Consider the following 18089-nt stretch of genomic DNA (forward strand, 5'->3'; position numbering starts at 1 on the left):
AGGTTTTAATTATTTAATTATTATTGAGGTGGCTGGCAGATAAAAATGTAAGTAAAGGGGCACAGCTGTGGGAGGTGGGGGCAACATCAATGATATTTCATGAAATTCTTAATAAACCTTTAGCATATTGAATGTAAATATTTCATATTATAGAGGGTGTTTAATGAGCGGTAGAGTCTTAGGATCCAATGGATCAGAATGTTACCTTCAAAGCATCAAATCTGTGTTTTGTATATTTTATTTTTGATAATAAAAAGTCCAACTATGAAAAGTAAAGTTGTTGTTCTTGATTTCAAATGGACTTACTCTACTAAGAGTGATGTTTCTTGATTACTAACGTGAGGAGTAGAATATTTCACTTGTGTTATATGGACTGAAGTATCTTGGCTTAAAGGTAATGGTTTGATATTGTAAAAAAAAGAGCAGCTGATAGAAGGTTGATATAAGCCAGTCCACATCTAGCAGAGGTAATTGATTATTTTCTCCTTTACTTTCCTATCATAAAGATATTGGAAAGTTTTTGTCATGATTGGTATACATCCTCATAAATCGCCAATGAAATGTGTCAAAAAATTGTTGACATCAAAGGAGAGCTGGATATGTCTTTCCCTGGCAAACACTGCAATGGGTTCCCAGCTCTAATGTCAAGGTTATGTATGTCAGATTTGGTATAGATTTACTATAAAATATTATCCTCAATTATTCTTGGTTGATTTTTGAGACACACACAAGTCATGTGACTAACTATCAACTTTACCGGGTCAAGTGTTTATCATGTATGTATTATATTTTAATACAATATGTTTATTGTCATTGTCTAAACTGCGGTGTGGGTCTTTGCCGTAAAAATATCGAGGTCAAGAACTGAGAATGATGCAGACTAGAGTTTGCAAATAGATGATATTGCGGTTTCAGCTTAACGTTTGTGTTATGATTGGCAGGAGTTTAAGTTATATTAAGAGCGTGAAGCAGAACTATTAAACATGAGATTATCAGATTTAACTCTTTGAAACATGATATACATGCAACACAGCCATTCAGTACAAGGTGGGGATTGGGTACGAGTTACAGCATTGAAAGTGCGTTCGGTTACAAGCTCCGCCCACCTCTCGCCTGATTGGCCGGCAGAAATTCCCACCTGACTTGACCACAGGACAACAACACGACTGAACGAAACCAAGACCAGAGTAAGGGTATATTTGTATAACCGAATGAACCAACTGCCTTTATAAAAAGTAGAGTAGACGTGAACTGAAATCAGTTTCATTGTATTAGTCACAGATGGGTTATGACTTCTGCTGGCGTTAATTTTAATTACAGATATTAAAACCTTCAGTTTAGTTTAATTAAGCTAGTTTCTAGTTGCTCAGTGTTTAAGTTGTAATGAACAAGTGGTTAGAGAAACTTTCATGTATAAAAACAGCTGGAGACTTGTTGGATTCATAAATCTGGAGTGTTAGTTTACTTCCAAAGGCCAAAAGAGTTTCACACAGGCGACGATTTTGATTTTTTCACTTTTCATTCGTAAATTCTAACCCACATTACCAACCAGTTTAAAAGTTTTGTTCTGATTTCGTTGATTTCTCAAACAACTATATGTATGCTACACGCAAGACTTTTCTTTGAGGCTGGTTTGTTCCAAAATATGCGTGCCGTATACCGCCCAAACATTAAGTGTTAGGGGATATTGGTATCAAAAGTCCGCCCCGCCCAATGTTTGTACCAAACAAGAGACGGTGTCTCTCAGGGGTTGCACGTGGTCTTGAGGACTTGGCACCACTAGTGTATACGGAGGGATGGAGAACCTGGAATTTAGACGCGGTGTTTGGCATTGTTGTGATTTACACGGGCGGATACCGGTCCATGCGTTAAACCCAATTAATATGACCTAGATCGAATGACTGGTCGACCCAACAACTCAATTTATCTCGCATAAACTGACCAATCACATTTGGATTTAAGTGCAAAACAGCGAATATAATGCTCCCATCGTTTGAATGCAAAGCATCACTGAAAAAATGTGAATTGATAACCTTAATAATAAGTGCGAATAGTAAACCTTTGCTTTTATCAGATGCGCAACAATGTACCCCCTCCCCCTTCTAGATTAATCAAATGAATGGCGTATTTCATACTTATTCTTTTTTACGAAAGTTCACCCCGAAATGTAGTGTGTTGATTATTTTTTCTTTAAAAGGAAAAGGGGGAAAATACAGACAAAAACCAAAAATAAAAAGATATTAAGAAAGGAAAAAGTTTCACGCGATGTGTTGTATAATACAGTAGTATCGATGTGTATCGACAAGCATTGCATACACCAAACAAAACTTCCTGCTTATATGGTTTGCAGTCTGTTTGGGGAAAACACAAACTGTTATGAAGGAAGTGTGCTATTATTTCATGTTCAATGAAACGCTTTGTGTCGTGTACTTCAAATTAACAGTTATTGTAAATATACCAATTTGTAGCACCTACTTGTCAAAGTTGTTAATGCTTGACAGGTAAATAAAGAAAACCATCAGTTTAAGTACACATACCAATTGATATAAACACCATATTTGAACTTTCATGTGAAAAAATAATTAATTATATGTAGAAGTGTAAATCAGGTCATTTTAAAGTCGGTATTTTTCAAAGAAAATTCCAGAGATATATTTCTGTTTATATCGGTTTGGTAAAAAAAAAAAAACATAAAAAAATTAAAAAAAAAAAAAAACATCCAAAACAACGGGATTAGCAGGTTTACTTGTTTGACAAGAACTTTATGAAACAAGTCATTTTCAGGTTTTCATAACAGTTACAATTGTGAATGAAATGCAGAGGATGGTCTTGTATCCACACCATACCAACGAGACAATTAATGTTTTTAGGTTATGCGTTTTTCGAGCATTGTGGCAACTTTTTGTGAATATTGGGTGGCCCTTAAAAGGGCCTTTAAATTTTCAGCTAAAAAGGCTGGAAAGAAAGCTAAGCAGATTTTTTGACTGGCTTCTTCGCTTTCTTGGCCGCAGGCTTCTTTGCTTTCTTAGATGACTTCGCTACCTTTTTGGGTTTAGTTTTCTTGGTGACCTTCTTTGCTTTCTTAGATGACTTCGCTTTCTTTGCCTTCTTAACTTTTTTGGGTTTTTTAGTTTTCTTGGTAACCTTCTTTGCCTTCTTTGGCTTCTTAGCTTTCTTCTTCTTTGGAGTCTTCTTCTTTGGTTTCTTAACCTTCTTTGGCGCTGCCTTTCCAGCCCTGAAGCGCCCGGTTGCTCCAGTAGCAGTAGATCCCTTGGGTCTTACCAGTGCCCCGGTCTTTAGTCCACGTGCCAAAGCAATCCTAACAGATGATGTCACCCTGCTGGCAGTTAGGTACTTGCTGAAGTTAGCCATGATGTATTTTCTGATTGCCGGAACAGATGAACCTTTCCTGTCCTTCATTGCTTTGATAGCTGCAACGACCATCGATAGAGTCGTGGGCTTCTTAGCTCCTCCTTTTGATGGCTTCTTGGCTGCTTTTTTCTTAGGACTCTTTGCCTTCTTTGGCTTAGCTGCCTTAGATGGAGAACCGCTTCGGCTTCTGCTTCTTGTCCTACTGCGAGACCTCGAACGCTTTTTCGGGCTTGAAGCTGGTTTTTTTGCTACCTTCTTCTTTGGGCTTTTCTTCGCAGACTTTGGCATTGCTGCTTTAGCTGGGGACGCACTTCGGCTCCTGCTTCTGCTTCTCGACCTCGAACGTCTTCTCGGACTTGGTGCCATTTTCAGAGCTTTGATACTCAGTCAAATGCAAGTGTGATCAATACAACGAACTCCCACAGATATATACAATTTACTCGTACCTCACTGAAAACACCCCATGTTATGCAAAAAAGTTTTCAATGGCGGTCCATTCAATCGCATATTGTGTTTGTCGTATCAGTTTAACATTGATTTAAATGATGTTTAACACACTTTCTCTTTTAAATGTTTAACGATAAAGACACGCATACTTCAGATAAATGTTATTTTATCGTTTCTGATTGACTGCTTTATCAAATATAATAATAATGAGTATTTTATTTGCGACAGAGTTAATCTGTGCATAGCGTACATGTCACTATTTCCTGAAAAATCAATAATTTTGCTACTAGTTTCAGTCTTTAGTTCATATATTTACTATTTTTGGATACCAGTTCAACGGTTTAGTCATAGACTATTGGTCGTTCGGCCTTACTGTTAAATCTTGATCAATTCTAATCCAACACTAAAAAACACGCCATCGTCATTTGTGTGTTCTCATAGTATGGTGACAAGCGGGGCACGAATGTTTCATATCTAAAAACAAATATTTTGATTTTTTTTTATGAAAGTTAGCATTGCTATAATTAAGTATGCTATGTTATATCCTCGAATATCTTAAATGTAATGCATTTCATTAAGACAGATATCTTTTTAGACAATGCCAATATCATGATCTTTCCGGAAGTTCACAAATATAAACAAATATGGCGACGAGAGAATGTGGTGACAATGGCCTGTCTGTGTTCACGAATGTATGCATATAATGTATCTAGTCTATCATGTATTCTTTTTGAGGGACACACGCTTAATTTTAGCCATTTTATTCATAGGAATAATCCGTTTTCACAGTACTAAGTTGGCCAGACAATGAAATATAAATGGGAAAGTTTATGAAATAACCAGTTCACCGTCGAAAAACAAGGTAAGGTCTACCATCACTGATAGCTTGACCGAAAATTCGAGTAACCCACTGGGCAATGTTCAAAACTACTGTCTTGACATTATCATTATTATCATTATTATTTTAAAATATCTCTTGGTTTCCGGGTACATTTGACTAGTGCAGGTTTTAGAAGAACGATAAATTAAATATTGTTAAACTCTAACATTAGGCTCAAAACAGGCTACGGCTGTATGTACATGTGTACGTGTCCGATCTGGAGCCAAAAGTATTCCGACGATGCTACTAAAACATTCAGCTGTTCTTAGGCAACTGTAATCTTCCATCTTTATACATATACGTAAAATATACTAATTAAAATTAATATCAAATAAATATATCATAACTGGATCTAGAGTCTATAAGTAATAAACATAGTATCCGTTTTCTTTAATATTTCTGGAAAACAAAAGCCACAGAAAATTGATATAACCAGCAAAGAAATAATGCAAATGATTTTAAAACATATTTTTAAAATCGTCTTGTTGATATTTTCATTGTATATGTTTTTTATATTACATAAGTACATTTAAATATATGTTGAGCAATAACTTCTTTTTGTTCTCACTAAACGATAATGATATGCATTAAAACATCTCAGTATGATAACATTCATATGACAGTGCAGCAATGTCTGTTAAAGATTATCAGGAATTGATTTAATTAATATTATGCAATTGTATAAGTTCAATTCTTTTTAATTTATGTTTTAAACATCAATTTCAGATGATCTAGCTGTTCATTATTTCTAAGACATGGTATCATAGCTAGTGACAATGCTTTCAAGTCCGATATATATAGTTTTAAAATTTTGATTTATGAAATAAATAAAGAAATTAAAAGGTGGAAAAATTCGACCAAAACGATTAGACAAATCGAAGAAGACTTTATTTTCAAGAAACTGACATTTAAAGTATCTGTAGACTTTGAAACCTTATTTACAGTCAGTTTTATATTTCTTTCGCTAAAGGTAAAATGCATTCTTCAACAAGTAGATTCAGAGAGCATCCGCTGCTGTCTCTGTGAAAGTTAGTATTGAAATGCTATAGACTTATTTCAAATAGACCTGTGTCGGAATAAGCAACCTTGATAGTTAGCACCATTTTTGTTCGATACCATGACGATGTTAACAAAGTTGAATTTCTGTTGTGCTAAACAACGCATTTAATAATAAAAACACAAGACGCTAATATATGACAGTAATTGGTTTTGTAGCCTTTTCTTCCATCATTCAACAGCGGAACGTTAATTCAGAGATATATTTAACTGGAAGGATTTTTAGAAAGTTATAATCTGTTTGTTTGAAATTATACTGCGGTAAATATGCGATAATTTAATAACAAATGTTTATAGCTTTGAATTTACAAATAAGACTTGTGAGAACGTGTGCAAGGTTGTGTATTAAAATCACATTAATATTAATTAACATAGTGGGTGTACCTATAAAATGAACATTCAGTGCTATTGCAGCAGTAGTTTGAAAACAGTTTCCCTAACGTAATAAACCCTATTTATAATAGACATTTATTACAACGGGAAGCGTATAAACATTTAAAGTGTAACAAAGGATGGGTTCAAAGGATGGGTTCACTTTTAAGACATTTAACTGCGTGATTAGGAATAAGTAAACAGCTCAGATATATAAGAAAGCGTGGGGTAACCAAAACCGGTTCATAACTCTGATGTGTGAGAAAGTGTGGTGTAACCAAAAACGGTTCATAACTTTGATGTGTGAGAAAGCGTGGAGTAACCAAAAACCGTTCATAACTCTGATGTGTGAGAAAGTGTGGGGTAACCAAAAAAAAACGGTTCACAATTCAGACATGTAAGAACGTGTGGGGTAACCAAGAATGAGTTCACAATTCAGACATGTCAGAAAGTGTGTGGTAACCAAGAATGAGTTCACAACTCCGATATGTAAGAAAGAGAGGGTAACCAAGAATGGTTTCACAACTCAGACATGTAAGAAAGCGTGAGGAAACCAAGAATGGCTTCACATCTCCGACATGTAAGAACGTGTGGGGTAGCCAAGAATAGGTTCACAACTCCGACATGTAAGAAAGCGTGAGGAAACCAAGAATGGCTTCACATCTCCGACATGTAAGAAAGTGTGGGGTAACCAAGAAATGTTTCACAACACCGACATGTAAGAAAGCGTGGGTTTTTAGTGTTGGGTAACCAAGAATGGTTTCACAACTCCGACATGTAAGAAAGCGTTAGGAAACCAAGAATGGTTTCACAACTCCGACATGTAAGAAAGTGTGGGGTAACCAAGAGTTGGTTCACAATTCAGACATGTAAGAACGTGTGGGGTAACCAAGAATGAGTTCACAACTCCGATATGTAAGAAAGAGATGGTAACCAAGAATGGTTTCACAACTCCGACATGTAAGAAAGCGTGAGGAAACCAAGAATGGCTTCACATCTCCGACATGTAAGAACGTGTGGGGTAACCAAGAATAGGTTCACAACTCCGACATGTAAGAAAGTGTGGGGTAACCAAGAATAGGTTCACAACTCCGACATGTAAGAAAGCGTGGTGTTTTTAGTGTTGGGTAACCAAGAATGGTTTCACAACTCCGACATGTAAGAAAGCGTTAGGAAACCAAGAATGGTTTCACAACTCCGACATGTAAGAAAGTGTGGGGTAACCAAGAGTTGGTTCACAATTCAGACATGTCAGAAAGTGTGTGGTAACCAAGAATGAGTTCACAACTCCGATATGTAAGAAAGAGAGGGTAACCAAGAATGGTTTCACAACTCAGACATGTAAGAAAGCGTGAGGAAACCAAGAATGGCTTCACATCTCCGACATGTAAGAACGTGTGGGGTAGCCAAGAATAGGTTCACAACTCCGACATGTAAGAAAGCGTGAGGAAACCAAGAATGGCTTCACATCTCCGACATGTAAGAAAGTGTGGGGTAACCAAGAAATGTTTCACAACACCGACATGTAAGAAAGCGTGGGTTTTTAGTGTTGGGTAACCAAGAATGGTTTCACAACTCCGACATGTAAGAAAGCGTTAGGAAACCAAGAATGGTTTCACAACTCCGACATGTAAGAAAGTGTGGGGTAACCAAGAGTTGGTTCACAATTCAGACATGTAAGAACGTGTGGGGTAACCAAGAATGAGTTCACAACTCCGATATGTAAGAAAGAGATGGTAACCAAGAATGGTTTCACAACTCCGACATGTAAGAAAGCGTGAGGAAACCAAGAATGGCTTCACATCTCCGACATGTAAGAACGTGTGGGGTAACCAAGAATAGGTTCACAACTCCGACATGTAAGAAAGCGTGGTGTTTTTAGTGTTGGGTAACCAAGAATGGTTTCACAACTCCGACATGTAAGAAAGCGTTAGGAAACCAAGAATGGTTTCACAACTCCGACATGTAAGAAAGTGTGGGGTAACCAAGAGTTGGTTCACAATTCAGACATGTAAGAAAGCGTGGTGTTTTTAGTGTTGGGTAACCAAGAATGGTTTCACAACTCCGACATGTAAGAAAGTGTGGGGTAACCAAGAGTTGGTTCACAATTCAGACATGTCAGAAAGCGTGGTGTTTTAAGTGTTGGGTGACCAGAATGGTTTCACAACTCCGACATGTAAGAAAGTGTGTGGTAACCAAGAATGGCTTCACATCTCCGACATGTAAGAACGTGTGGGGTAACCAAGAATAGGTTCACAACTCCGACATGTAAGAACGTGTGGGGTAACCAAGAATGGTTTCAAAACTCCGACATGCAAGAAAGCGTGAGGAAACCAAAAATGGCTTCACATCTCCGACATGTAAGAACGTGTGGGGTAACCAAGAAATGTTTCACAACTCCGACATGTAAGAAAGTGTGGTGTTTATAGTGTTGGGTAACCAAGAATGGTTTCACAACTCCGACATGTAAGAAAGTGTGGGGTAACCAAGAGTTGGTTCACAATTCAGACATGTCAGAAAGCGTGGTGTTTTAAGTGTTGGGTGACCAGAATGGTTTCACAACTCCGACATGTAAGAAAGTGTGTGGTAACCAAGAATGAGTTCACAATTCAGACATGTAAGAAAGTGTGTGGTAACCAAGAATAGGTTCACAACTCCGACATGTAAGAACGTGTGGGGTAACCAAGAATGGTTTCAAAACTCCGACATGCAAGAAAGCGTGAGGAAACCAAAAATGGCTTCACATCTCCGACATGTAAGAACGTGTGGGGTAACCAAGAAATGTTTCACAACTCCGACATGTAAGAAAGTGTGGTGTTTATAGTGTTGGGTAACCAAGAATGGTTTCACAACTCCGACATGTAAGAAAGCGTGAGGAAAGCAAGAATGGTTTCACAACTCCGACATGTAAGAAAGTGTGGGGTAACCAAGAGTTGGTTCACAATTCAGACATGTAAGAAAGTGTGTGGTAACCAAGAATAGGTTCACAACTCCGACATCTAGGAAAGTGTGGGGTAACCAAGAATAGGTTCACAACTCCGACATGTAAGAACGTGTGGGGTAACCAAGAATAGGTTTCACAACTCCGACATGTAAGAAAGCGTGAGGAAACCAAGAATAGGTTTCACACCTCCGACATGTAAGAAAACGTTAGGAAACCAAGAATGGTTTCACAACTCCGACATGTAAGAAAGTGTGGGGTAACCAAGAATAGGTTCACAACTCCGACATGTAAGAAAGCGTGAGGAAACCAAGAATGGTTTCACAACTCCGACATGTAAGAAAGTGTGGGGTAACCAAGAATAGGTTTCACAACTCCGACATGTAAGAAAGCGCGAGGAAACCAAGAATGGATCACAACTCCGACATGTAAGAAAGTGTGGGGTAACCAAGAATTGGTTCACAATTCAGACATGTAAGAAAGCGTGGTGTTTTAAGTGTTGGGTAACCAAGAATTGGTTCACAACTCAGACATGTAAGAAAGTGTGGGGTAACCAAAAATAGGTTCACAACTCCGACATGTAAGAAAGTGTGGGGTAACCAAGAATAGGTTTCACAACTCCGACATGTAAGAAAGCGTGAGGAAACCAAGAATGGTTTCACAACTCCGACATGTAAGAAAGTGTGGGGTAACCAAGAATTGGTTCACAATTCAGACATGTAAGAAAGCGTGGTGTTTTAAGTGTTGGATAACCAAGAATTGGTTCACAACTCAGACATGTAAGAAAGTGTGGGGTTACCAAAAATAGGTTCACAACTCCGACATGTAAGAAAGTGTGGGGTAACCAAGAATAGGTTTCACAACTCCGACATGTAAGAAAGCGTGGTGTTTTAAGTGGTGGATAACCAAGAATAGGTTCACAACTCCGACATGTAAGAAAGTGTGGGGTAACCAAGAATAGGTTCACAACTCCGACATGTAAGAAAGCGTGGTGTTTTTAGTGTTGGGTAACCAAGAATGGTTTCACAACTCCGACATGTAAGAAAGCGTTAGGAAACCAAGAATGGTTTCACAACTCCGACATGTAAGAAAGTGTGGGGTAACCAAGAGTTGGTTCACAATTCAGACATGTCAGAAAGCGTGGTGTTTTAAGTGTTGGGTGACCAGAATGGTTTCACAACTCCGACATGTAAGAAAGTGTGTGGTAACCAAGAATGGCTTCACATCTCCGACATGTAAGAACGTGTGGGGTAACCAAGAATAGGTTCACAACTCCGACATGTAAGAACGTGTGGGGTAACCAAGAATGGTTTCAAAACTCCGACATGCAAGAAAGCGTGAGGAAACCAAAAATGGCTTCACATCTCCGACATGTAAGAACGTGTGGGGTAACCAAGAAATGTTTCACAACTCCGACATGTAAGAAAGTGTGGTGTTTATAGTGTTGGGTAACCAAGAATGGTTTCACAACTCCGACATGTAAGAAAGTGTGGGGTAACCAAGAGTTGGTTCACAATTCAGACATGTCAGAAAGCGTGGTGTTTTAAGTGTTGGGTGACCAGAATGGTTTCACAACTCCGACATGTAAGAAAGTGTGTGGTAACCAAGAATGAGTTCACAATTCAGACATGTAAGAAAGTGTGTGGTAACCAAGAATAGGTTCACAACTCCGACATGTAAGAACGTGTGGGGTAACCAAGAATGGTTTCAAAACTCCGACATGCAAGAAAGCGTGAGGAAACCAAAAATGGCTTCACATCTCCGACATGTAAGAACGTGTGGGGTAACCAAGAAATGTTTCACAACTCCGACATGTAAGAAAGTGTGGTGTTTATAGTGTTGGGTAACCAAGAATGGTTTCACAACTCCGACATGTAAGAAAGCGTGAGGAAAGCAAGAATGGTTTCACAACTCCGACATGTAAGAAAGTGTGGGGTAACCAAGAGTTGGTTCACAATTCAGACATGTAAGAAAGTGTGTGGTAACCAAGAATAGGTTCACAACTCCGACATCTAGGAAAGTGTGGGGTAACCAAGAATAGGTTCACAACTCCGACATGTAAGAACGTTTGGGGTAACCAAGAATAGGTTTCACAACTCCGACATGTAAGAAAGCGTGAGGAAACCAAGAATAGGTTTCACACCTCCGACATGTAAGAAAACGTTAGGAAACCAAGAATGGTTTCACAACTCCGACATGTAAGAAAGTGTGGGGTAACCAAGAATAGGTTCACAACTCCGACATGTAAGAAAGCGTGAGGAAACCAAGAATGGTTTCACAACTCCGACATGTAAGAAAGTGTGGGGTAACCAAGAATAGGTTTCACAACTCCGACATGTAAGAAAGCGCGAGGAAACCAAGAATGGATCACAACTCCGACATGTAAGAAAGTGTGGGGTAACCAAGAATTGGTTCACAATTCAGACATGTAAGAAAGCGTGGTGTTTTAAGTGTTGGGTAACCAAGAATTGGTTCACAACTCAGACATGTAAGAAAGTGTGGGGTAACCAAAAATAGGTTCACAACTCCGACATGTAAAAAAGTGTGGGGTAACCAAGAATAGGTTTCACAACTCCGACATGTAAGAAAGCGTGAGGAAACCAAGAATGGTTTCACAACTCCGACATGTAAGAAAGTGTGGGGTAACCAAGAATTGGTTCACAATTCAGACATGTAAGAAAGCGTGGTGTTTTAAGTGTTGGATAACCAAGAATTGGTTCACAACTCAGACATGTAAGAAAGTGTGGGGTTACCAAAAATAGGTTCACAACTCCGACATGTAAGAAAGTGTGGGGTAACCAAGAATAGGTTTCACAACTCCGACATGTAAGAAAGCGTGGTGTTTTAAGTGGTGGATAACCAAGAATAGGTTCACAACTCCGACATGTAAGAAAGTGTGGTGTTTTTAGTGTTGGGTAACCAAGAATTGGTTCACAACTCAGACATGTAAGAAAGTGTGGAGTAACCAAAAATAGGTTCACAACTCCGACATGTAAGAAAGTGTGGTGTTTTTAGTGTTGGGTAACCAAGAATTGGTTCACAACTCAGACATGTAAGAAAGTGTGGAGTAACCAAAAATAGGTTCACAACTCCGACATGTAAGAAAGTGTGGGGTAACCAAGAATAGGTTCACAACTCCGACATGTAAGAACGTGTAGGGTAACCAAGAATAGGTTCACAACTCCGACATGTAAGAACGTGTGAGGAAACCAAGAATAGCTTCACATCTCCGACATGTAAGAACGTGTTGGGTAACCAAGAAATGTTTCACAACTCCGACATGTAAGAAAGCGTGGGTTTTTTAGTGTTGGGTAACCAAGAATGGTTTCACAACTCAGACATGTAACAAAGAGTTGGGTTACCAAGAATAGGTTCACAACCCCGACATGTAAGAAAGCGTGAGGAAACCAAGAATGGCTTCACATCTCCGACATGTAAGAACGTGTTGGGTAACCAAGAAATGTTTCACAACTCCGACATGTAAGAAAGCGTGGGTTTTTAGTGTTGGGTAACCAAGAATGGTTTCACAACTCCGACATCTAAGAAAGTATGGGGTAACCAAGAGTTGGTTCAAAATTCAGACATGTAAGAACGTGTGGGGTAACCAAGAAAGGTTTCACAACTCCGACATGTAAGAACGTGTGGGGTAACCAAGAATAGGTTTCACAACTCCGACATGTAAGAAAGCGTGAGGAAACCAAGAATAGGTTTCACAACTCCGACATGTAAGAAAGCGTGAGGAAACCAAGAATAGGTTTCACAACTCCGACATGTAAGAAAGCGTGAGGAAACTAAGAATAGTTTCACAACTCCGACATGTAAGAAAGTGTGGGGTAACCAAGAATGGGTTCACAACTCCGACATGTAAGAAAGCGTGAGGAAACCAAAAATGGCTACACAACTCCGACATGTAAGAGAGCGTGAGGAAACCAAAAATGGCTTCACATCTCAGACATGTAAGAACGTGTGGGGTAACCAAGAAATGTTTCACAACTCCGACATGTAAGAAAGCGTGGTGTTTTTAGTGTTGGGTAACCAAGAATGGTTTCACAACTCCGACATGTAAGAAAGCGTTAGGAAACCAAGAATGGTTTCACAACTCCGACATGTAAGAAAGTGTGGGGTAACCAAGAGTTGGTTCACAATTCAGACATGTCAGAAAGCGTGGTGTTTTAAGTGTTGGGTGACCAGAATGGTTTCACAACTCCGACATGTAAGAAAGTGTGTGGTAACCAAGAATGAGTTCACAATTCAGACATGTAAGAAAGTGTGTGGTAACCAAGAATAGGTTCACAACTCCGACATGTAAGAAAGCGTGAGGAAACCAAAAATGGCTTCACATCTCCGACATGTAAGAACGTGTGGGGTAACCAAGAAATGTTTCACAACTCCGACATGTAAGAAAGTGTGGTGTTTATAGTGTTGGGTAACCAAGAATGGTTTCACAACTCCGACATGTAAGAAAGCGTGAGGAAAGCAAGAATGGTTTCACAACTCCGACATGTAAGAAAGTGTGGGGTAACCAAGAGTTGGTTCACAATTCAGACATGTAAGAAAGCGTGGGGTAACCAAGAATAGGTTCACAACTCCGACATGTAAGAAAGTGTGGGGTAACCAAGAATAGGTTCACAACTCCGACATGTAAGAAAGCGTGAGGAAACCAAGAAAGGTTTCACAACTCCGACATGTAAGAAAGTGTGGGGTAACCAAGAATAGGTTTCACAACTCCGACATGTAAGAAAGTGTGGGGTAACCAAGAATTGGTTCACAATTCAGACATGTAAGAAAGCGTGGTGTTTTAAGTGTTGGGTAACCAAGAATTGGTTCACAACTCAGACATGTAAGAAAGTGTGGGGTAACCAAAAATAGGTTCACAACTCAGACATGTAAGAAAGTGTGGGGTAACCAAGAATAGGTTCACAACTCCGACATGTAAGAAAGTGTGGGGTAACCAAGAATAGGTTTCACAACTCCGACATGTAAGAAAGCGTGAGGAAACCAAGAATGGTTTCACAACTCCGACATGTAAGAAAGTGTGGGGTAACCAAGAATAGGTTTCACAACTCCGACATGTAAGAAAGCGTGAGGAAACCAAGAATGGTTTCACAACTCCGACATGTAAGAAAGTGTGGGGTAACCAAGAATTGGTTCACAATTCAGACATGTAAGAAAGCTTGGTGTTTTAAGTGGTGGATAACCAAGAATTGGTTCACAACTCAGACATGTAAGAAAGTGTCGAGTAACCAAAAATAGGTTCACAACTCCGACATGTAAGAAAGTGTGGGGTAACCAAGAATAGGTTCACAACTCCGACATGTAAGAAAGTGTGGTGTTTTTAGTGTTGGGTAACCAAGAATGGTTTCACAACTCAGACATGTAAGAAAGAGTTGGGTTACCAAGAATAGGTTCACAACCCCGACATGTAAGAAAGCGTGAGGAAACCAAGAATAGGTTTCACAACTCCGACATGTTAGAAAGCGTGAGGAAACCAAGAATGGTTTCACAACTCCGACATGTAAGAAAACGTGAGGAAACCAAGAATGGTTTCACAACTCCGACATGTAAGAAAGTGTGTGGTAACCAAGAATGAGTTCACAACTCCGATATGTAAGAAAGAGAGGGTAACCAAGAATGGCTTCACAACTCCGACATTTAAGAAAGTGTGGGGTAACCAAGAATGGTTTCACAACTCCGACATTTAAGAAAGTGTGGGGTAACCAAGAATAGGTTCACAACTCCGACATGTAAGAAAGTGTGGGGTAACCAAGAATAGGTTCACAACTCCGAAATGTAAGAAAGCGTGGTGTTTTTAGTGTTGGGTAACCAAGAATGGTTTCACAACTCAGATATGTAAGAAAGTGTGGGGTAACCAAGAATGAGTTCACAACTCAGACATGTAAGAAAGAGTTGGGTAACCAAGAATGAGGTCAAAACTCCGACACGTGAGAAAGTGTCGGTAACAAAGAAAGGGTCCAAAACTAAGAAAGTGTGTTGGGGTTACCAAGGATAGGATGACATATACGACAGGGTTGTCGTACGATGATAAAATCCTGACTATACTGTATTTCAATGGCTGTCACGCTACCTCAAAAGATCCTCATGAAATTCCTCCATTGCCATCCAAACTAGGTTTCATTTATAAAATCAAGTTGGATGTCTGTTGGATGTCTGTTAAAACATAATCTGGACGATTGTAATTTGCCTTTGAATTCCCAGCGGGCCCTTTCGATTAAACATACAGTAGCGGATAAATAAAACGAACTGCTTCATCTAAGGTTACATGTCAATATTGATTTTGTTTAATTCAATGAAAGCTTCATAATGCTATGGCCCTTACGACCTAGAGGGATACAATGATATTGAATTTCCTAGAGAACCTGTTCTTAAAGATGTTCGACATCCCGTATACAAGACATTTACTAACGACAGATATTTTATGCAAATTGAGAGGGCGCATGAGGACCCTGGTCTTAGGACAGCACATACACACAGGATACTAACGTCGACATATTGTTATTTTTTCTCTCCACGATATTTTGCATTAACGACTACAACACTACCTGAATCCTTTTTAAGAATGACTTAAGCTAATTCAATATAGACAAATCCTGTAATGCTTTGCTGCACATGTACGTGTAGATTGCTTCAGAATCTCAAGCATTCATTGTAATAATTTAGATAAAGAAATAGAAATAGTAGTTTGACTATTAATGTCTTTAAACATGTGTTGATTTGATGTAAAGGCTTCTCCAAGTTAGATAGCCTGGGATCTACAAACCGTCTCTTCATCTTCTTCTAATCTCCTGCATTGTATCGAAGATCGTGACATATCTTCCCTGAATGAGACAGGAAATGGTCCATGGCACATCTGTACCACTTTTTACTTCAGGGTAATTTTTTTCAACTTTTAGAAGAAACAGTAGAGTCGAATATCTGCTAGTGTTCGTCTAATCGTTTTGATAATGGTGTTAGTATGGAGTCTTTGAAGCTAATAAATTTAAATATAACATTTATTAGAATGAGATAACAGTAAAGTGCATTGCACATTACTGCATGTTAGTTTGAATGTTTACTAGTGTTGATCTAAACAGTTTAGAATAATTAGTTCGAGTAGAAAAAAAATCTTTGATGTGAAATATCGCACGGAAACGCGTGATATTTCTAATTTTGATAATTTCCTCAACTCAATATTGGCAAATAAAATTTAGAAATTTCCTTATAGAGTTATAAAGAATGTTGGTGGTCTGGTCCTTGGGAACCTGCTTCGTGTAATCGTACGTTTATCCAAAGTGTACATCAAAGTTTTTATCACGAACCCGTAGCCTGCTTGCTATTTTTAGACTAATCTGATTGTTTATTTAAAGCAATACAAAATTATCAATCGTAGAACCGTCCAACAATATCACAAAACAAACATTAAGGAAACCTTTATTTTCTATCCTATTTTTTCTAAATAAATCGAAACCGTAATACATAATTTTTGTGATTTCCGTTTCCAGCCACCGGTCAAAGGTCTGTTCGGATATATACAGAATTGTTTTTCTCTATCTTTCTGTAAGAGTCATGAAGTCTTAAGATCTTCACGTTCTAAAGTTTGTTTCATTAGCATGAAGAAATTTTGAAGACGTTTTTGATTTAACTCGACTCTGAATATGATTTACATGATCTTTGATTTTGATGAGTGGCTTTCTTTTACTCAAAAGCTTAATTAAAACACAATATTTTTTATTTGCAAGGAAGAAAAGGCCGACAGGAGAAAATACTATTTTTTTCACTGACAGTCACATGTGACCAGTGTTAGATTTTAAGGTATACAAACGATTTAAAATAAGTTTATTTTCTTGTAAAAATTCCCTACAAGTTTGAAATATCGAAAATAGAGACATTTCCAAGATATCACATACCAGTGTTCATTTAGATAATATCCAATATTTGAATGTAACTAAAACTAAAATCATCGATAAGAAAATCGGTCACATTAAAACAACATTTTTATTAGATATGATATTTCAGTAAAGGAGCTAATTTCTCCCCAAACACGGGTTTCAGTTCCCCCATTAAATGTAGTATACACAATGTTAACATCTAGGCACGTGATTAAGCCCACAAAATGAATAGTAAAAAAATAAAACAAAGCAAAGTACATTTTTCTTAAGATTTCAAAATACCGGTTTCAAGAATGAACGTATTGTTGTTTTGAATTTTAGTCAAATCAGGAGTCTAACTTCATATGATAATAGATATTCCAACATTTAATTGAAGTGTCCTAGATAAAGCGTGTGTTATGTAATAATAAGATATTGTTGTCATAGACCCCACACATCTTGTGTTTTTCATGTTAATAAGACGTTTAAAACTGATAGTGTTTGGTTTTAATTGTGAAAAACGAGAAATACATAGATAAATAAAAATCAATACAAATTGACGGACAATTATGTACGAGAAAATGTTAAGAAATTATGTTGTATTTATAAATCTTGTTTTATCGTCATGTTTATGTTAGTGCATATTTATAGTGTATACAACAGTGTTACATTGCTCAAACTATATATACCAAAACATAATGTTTACCTTTATGTTCGGTTAGGATTGCAAAGTAGATGCAGCCCATTTTGTATTTGTTGACCTATTAGTTTTCAACCGAAAGAAAAAGCATTAACTATTTACTGCATGTCAATTTAATCCACAAAACGTCATCTCTCCCTCGGATCACAATGTTAATTAAATCTGATAATCATACAAACCAAATTATATCTCGTCATCGTAAGCACTAACGAACAGAACAGATTCCAGTTTTCTACACTGATTGAACGTTACGATTTTAAGTCACATTTCCAGCCAGGGTTGTTGTACGTTGAATCTAACGTCCCTTATACCTTATATCATTTCTATCTATTTATTAGTAGACGACTTTGTGTTATACTTACAATTAATGCATATAACATGATATTGTGTCAACAATTTAAGCGTCACAGAGAACGGATCTTTGCCATGTTGTGAGGCTGCGTCTCCTTGGATGAT

At 38.0% G+C, this 18089-nt stretch overlaps 1 protein-coding gene across 1 annotated transcript; it reads right to left on the reverse strand.

The window, feature by feature from the left end:
* Positions 1-2967: 2967 nt before the first annotated feature.
* On the reverse strand, positions 2968-3738 carry LOC132562087 (sperm-specific protein PHI-2B-like). The gene has a single exon (XM_060226817.1). It carries the CDS (start codon positions 3736-3738, stop codon positions 2968-2970), a length of 771 nt encoding a protein of 256 aa, XP_060082800.1.
* Between the last annotated feature and the right edge of the window lie 14351 nt (positions 3739-18089).

The sequence above is a fragment of the Ylistrum balloti genome, unplaced genomic scaffold, assembly GCF_031769215.1.
Source record: "Ylistrum balloti isolate Yb309-2 unplaced genomic scaffold, AGI_CSIRO_Ybal_v1 Utg371338, whole genome shotgun sequence".
NCBI classification, from domain to species: Eukaryota; Metazoa; Mollusca; class Bivalvia; order Pectinida; family Pectinidae; genus Ylistrum; species Ylistrum balloti.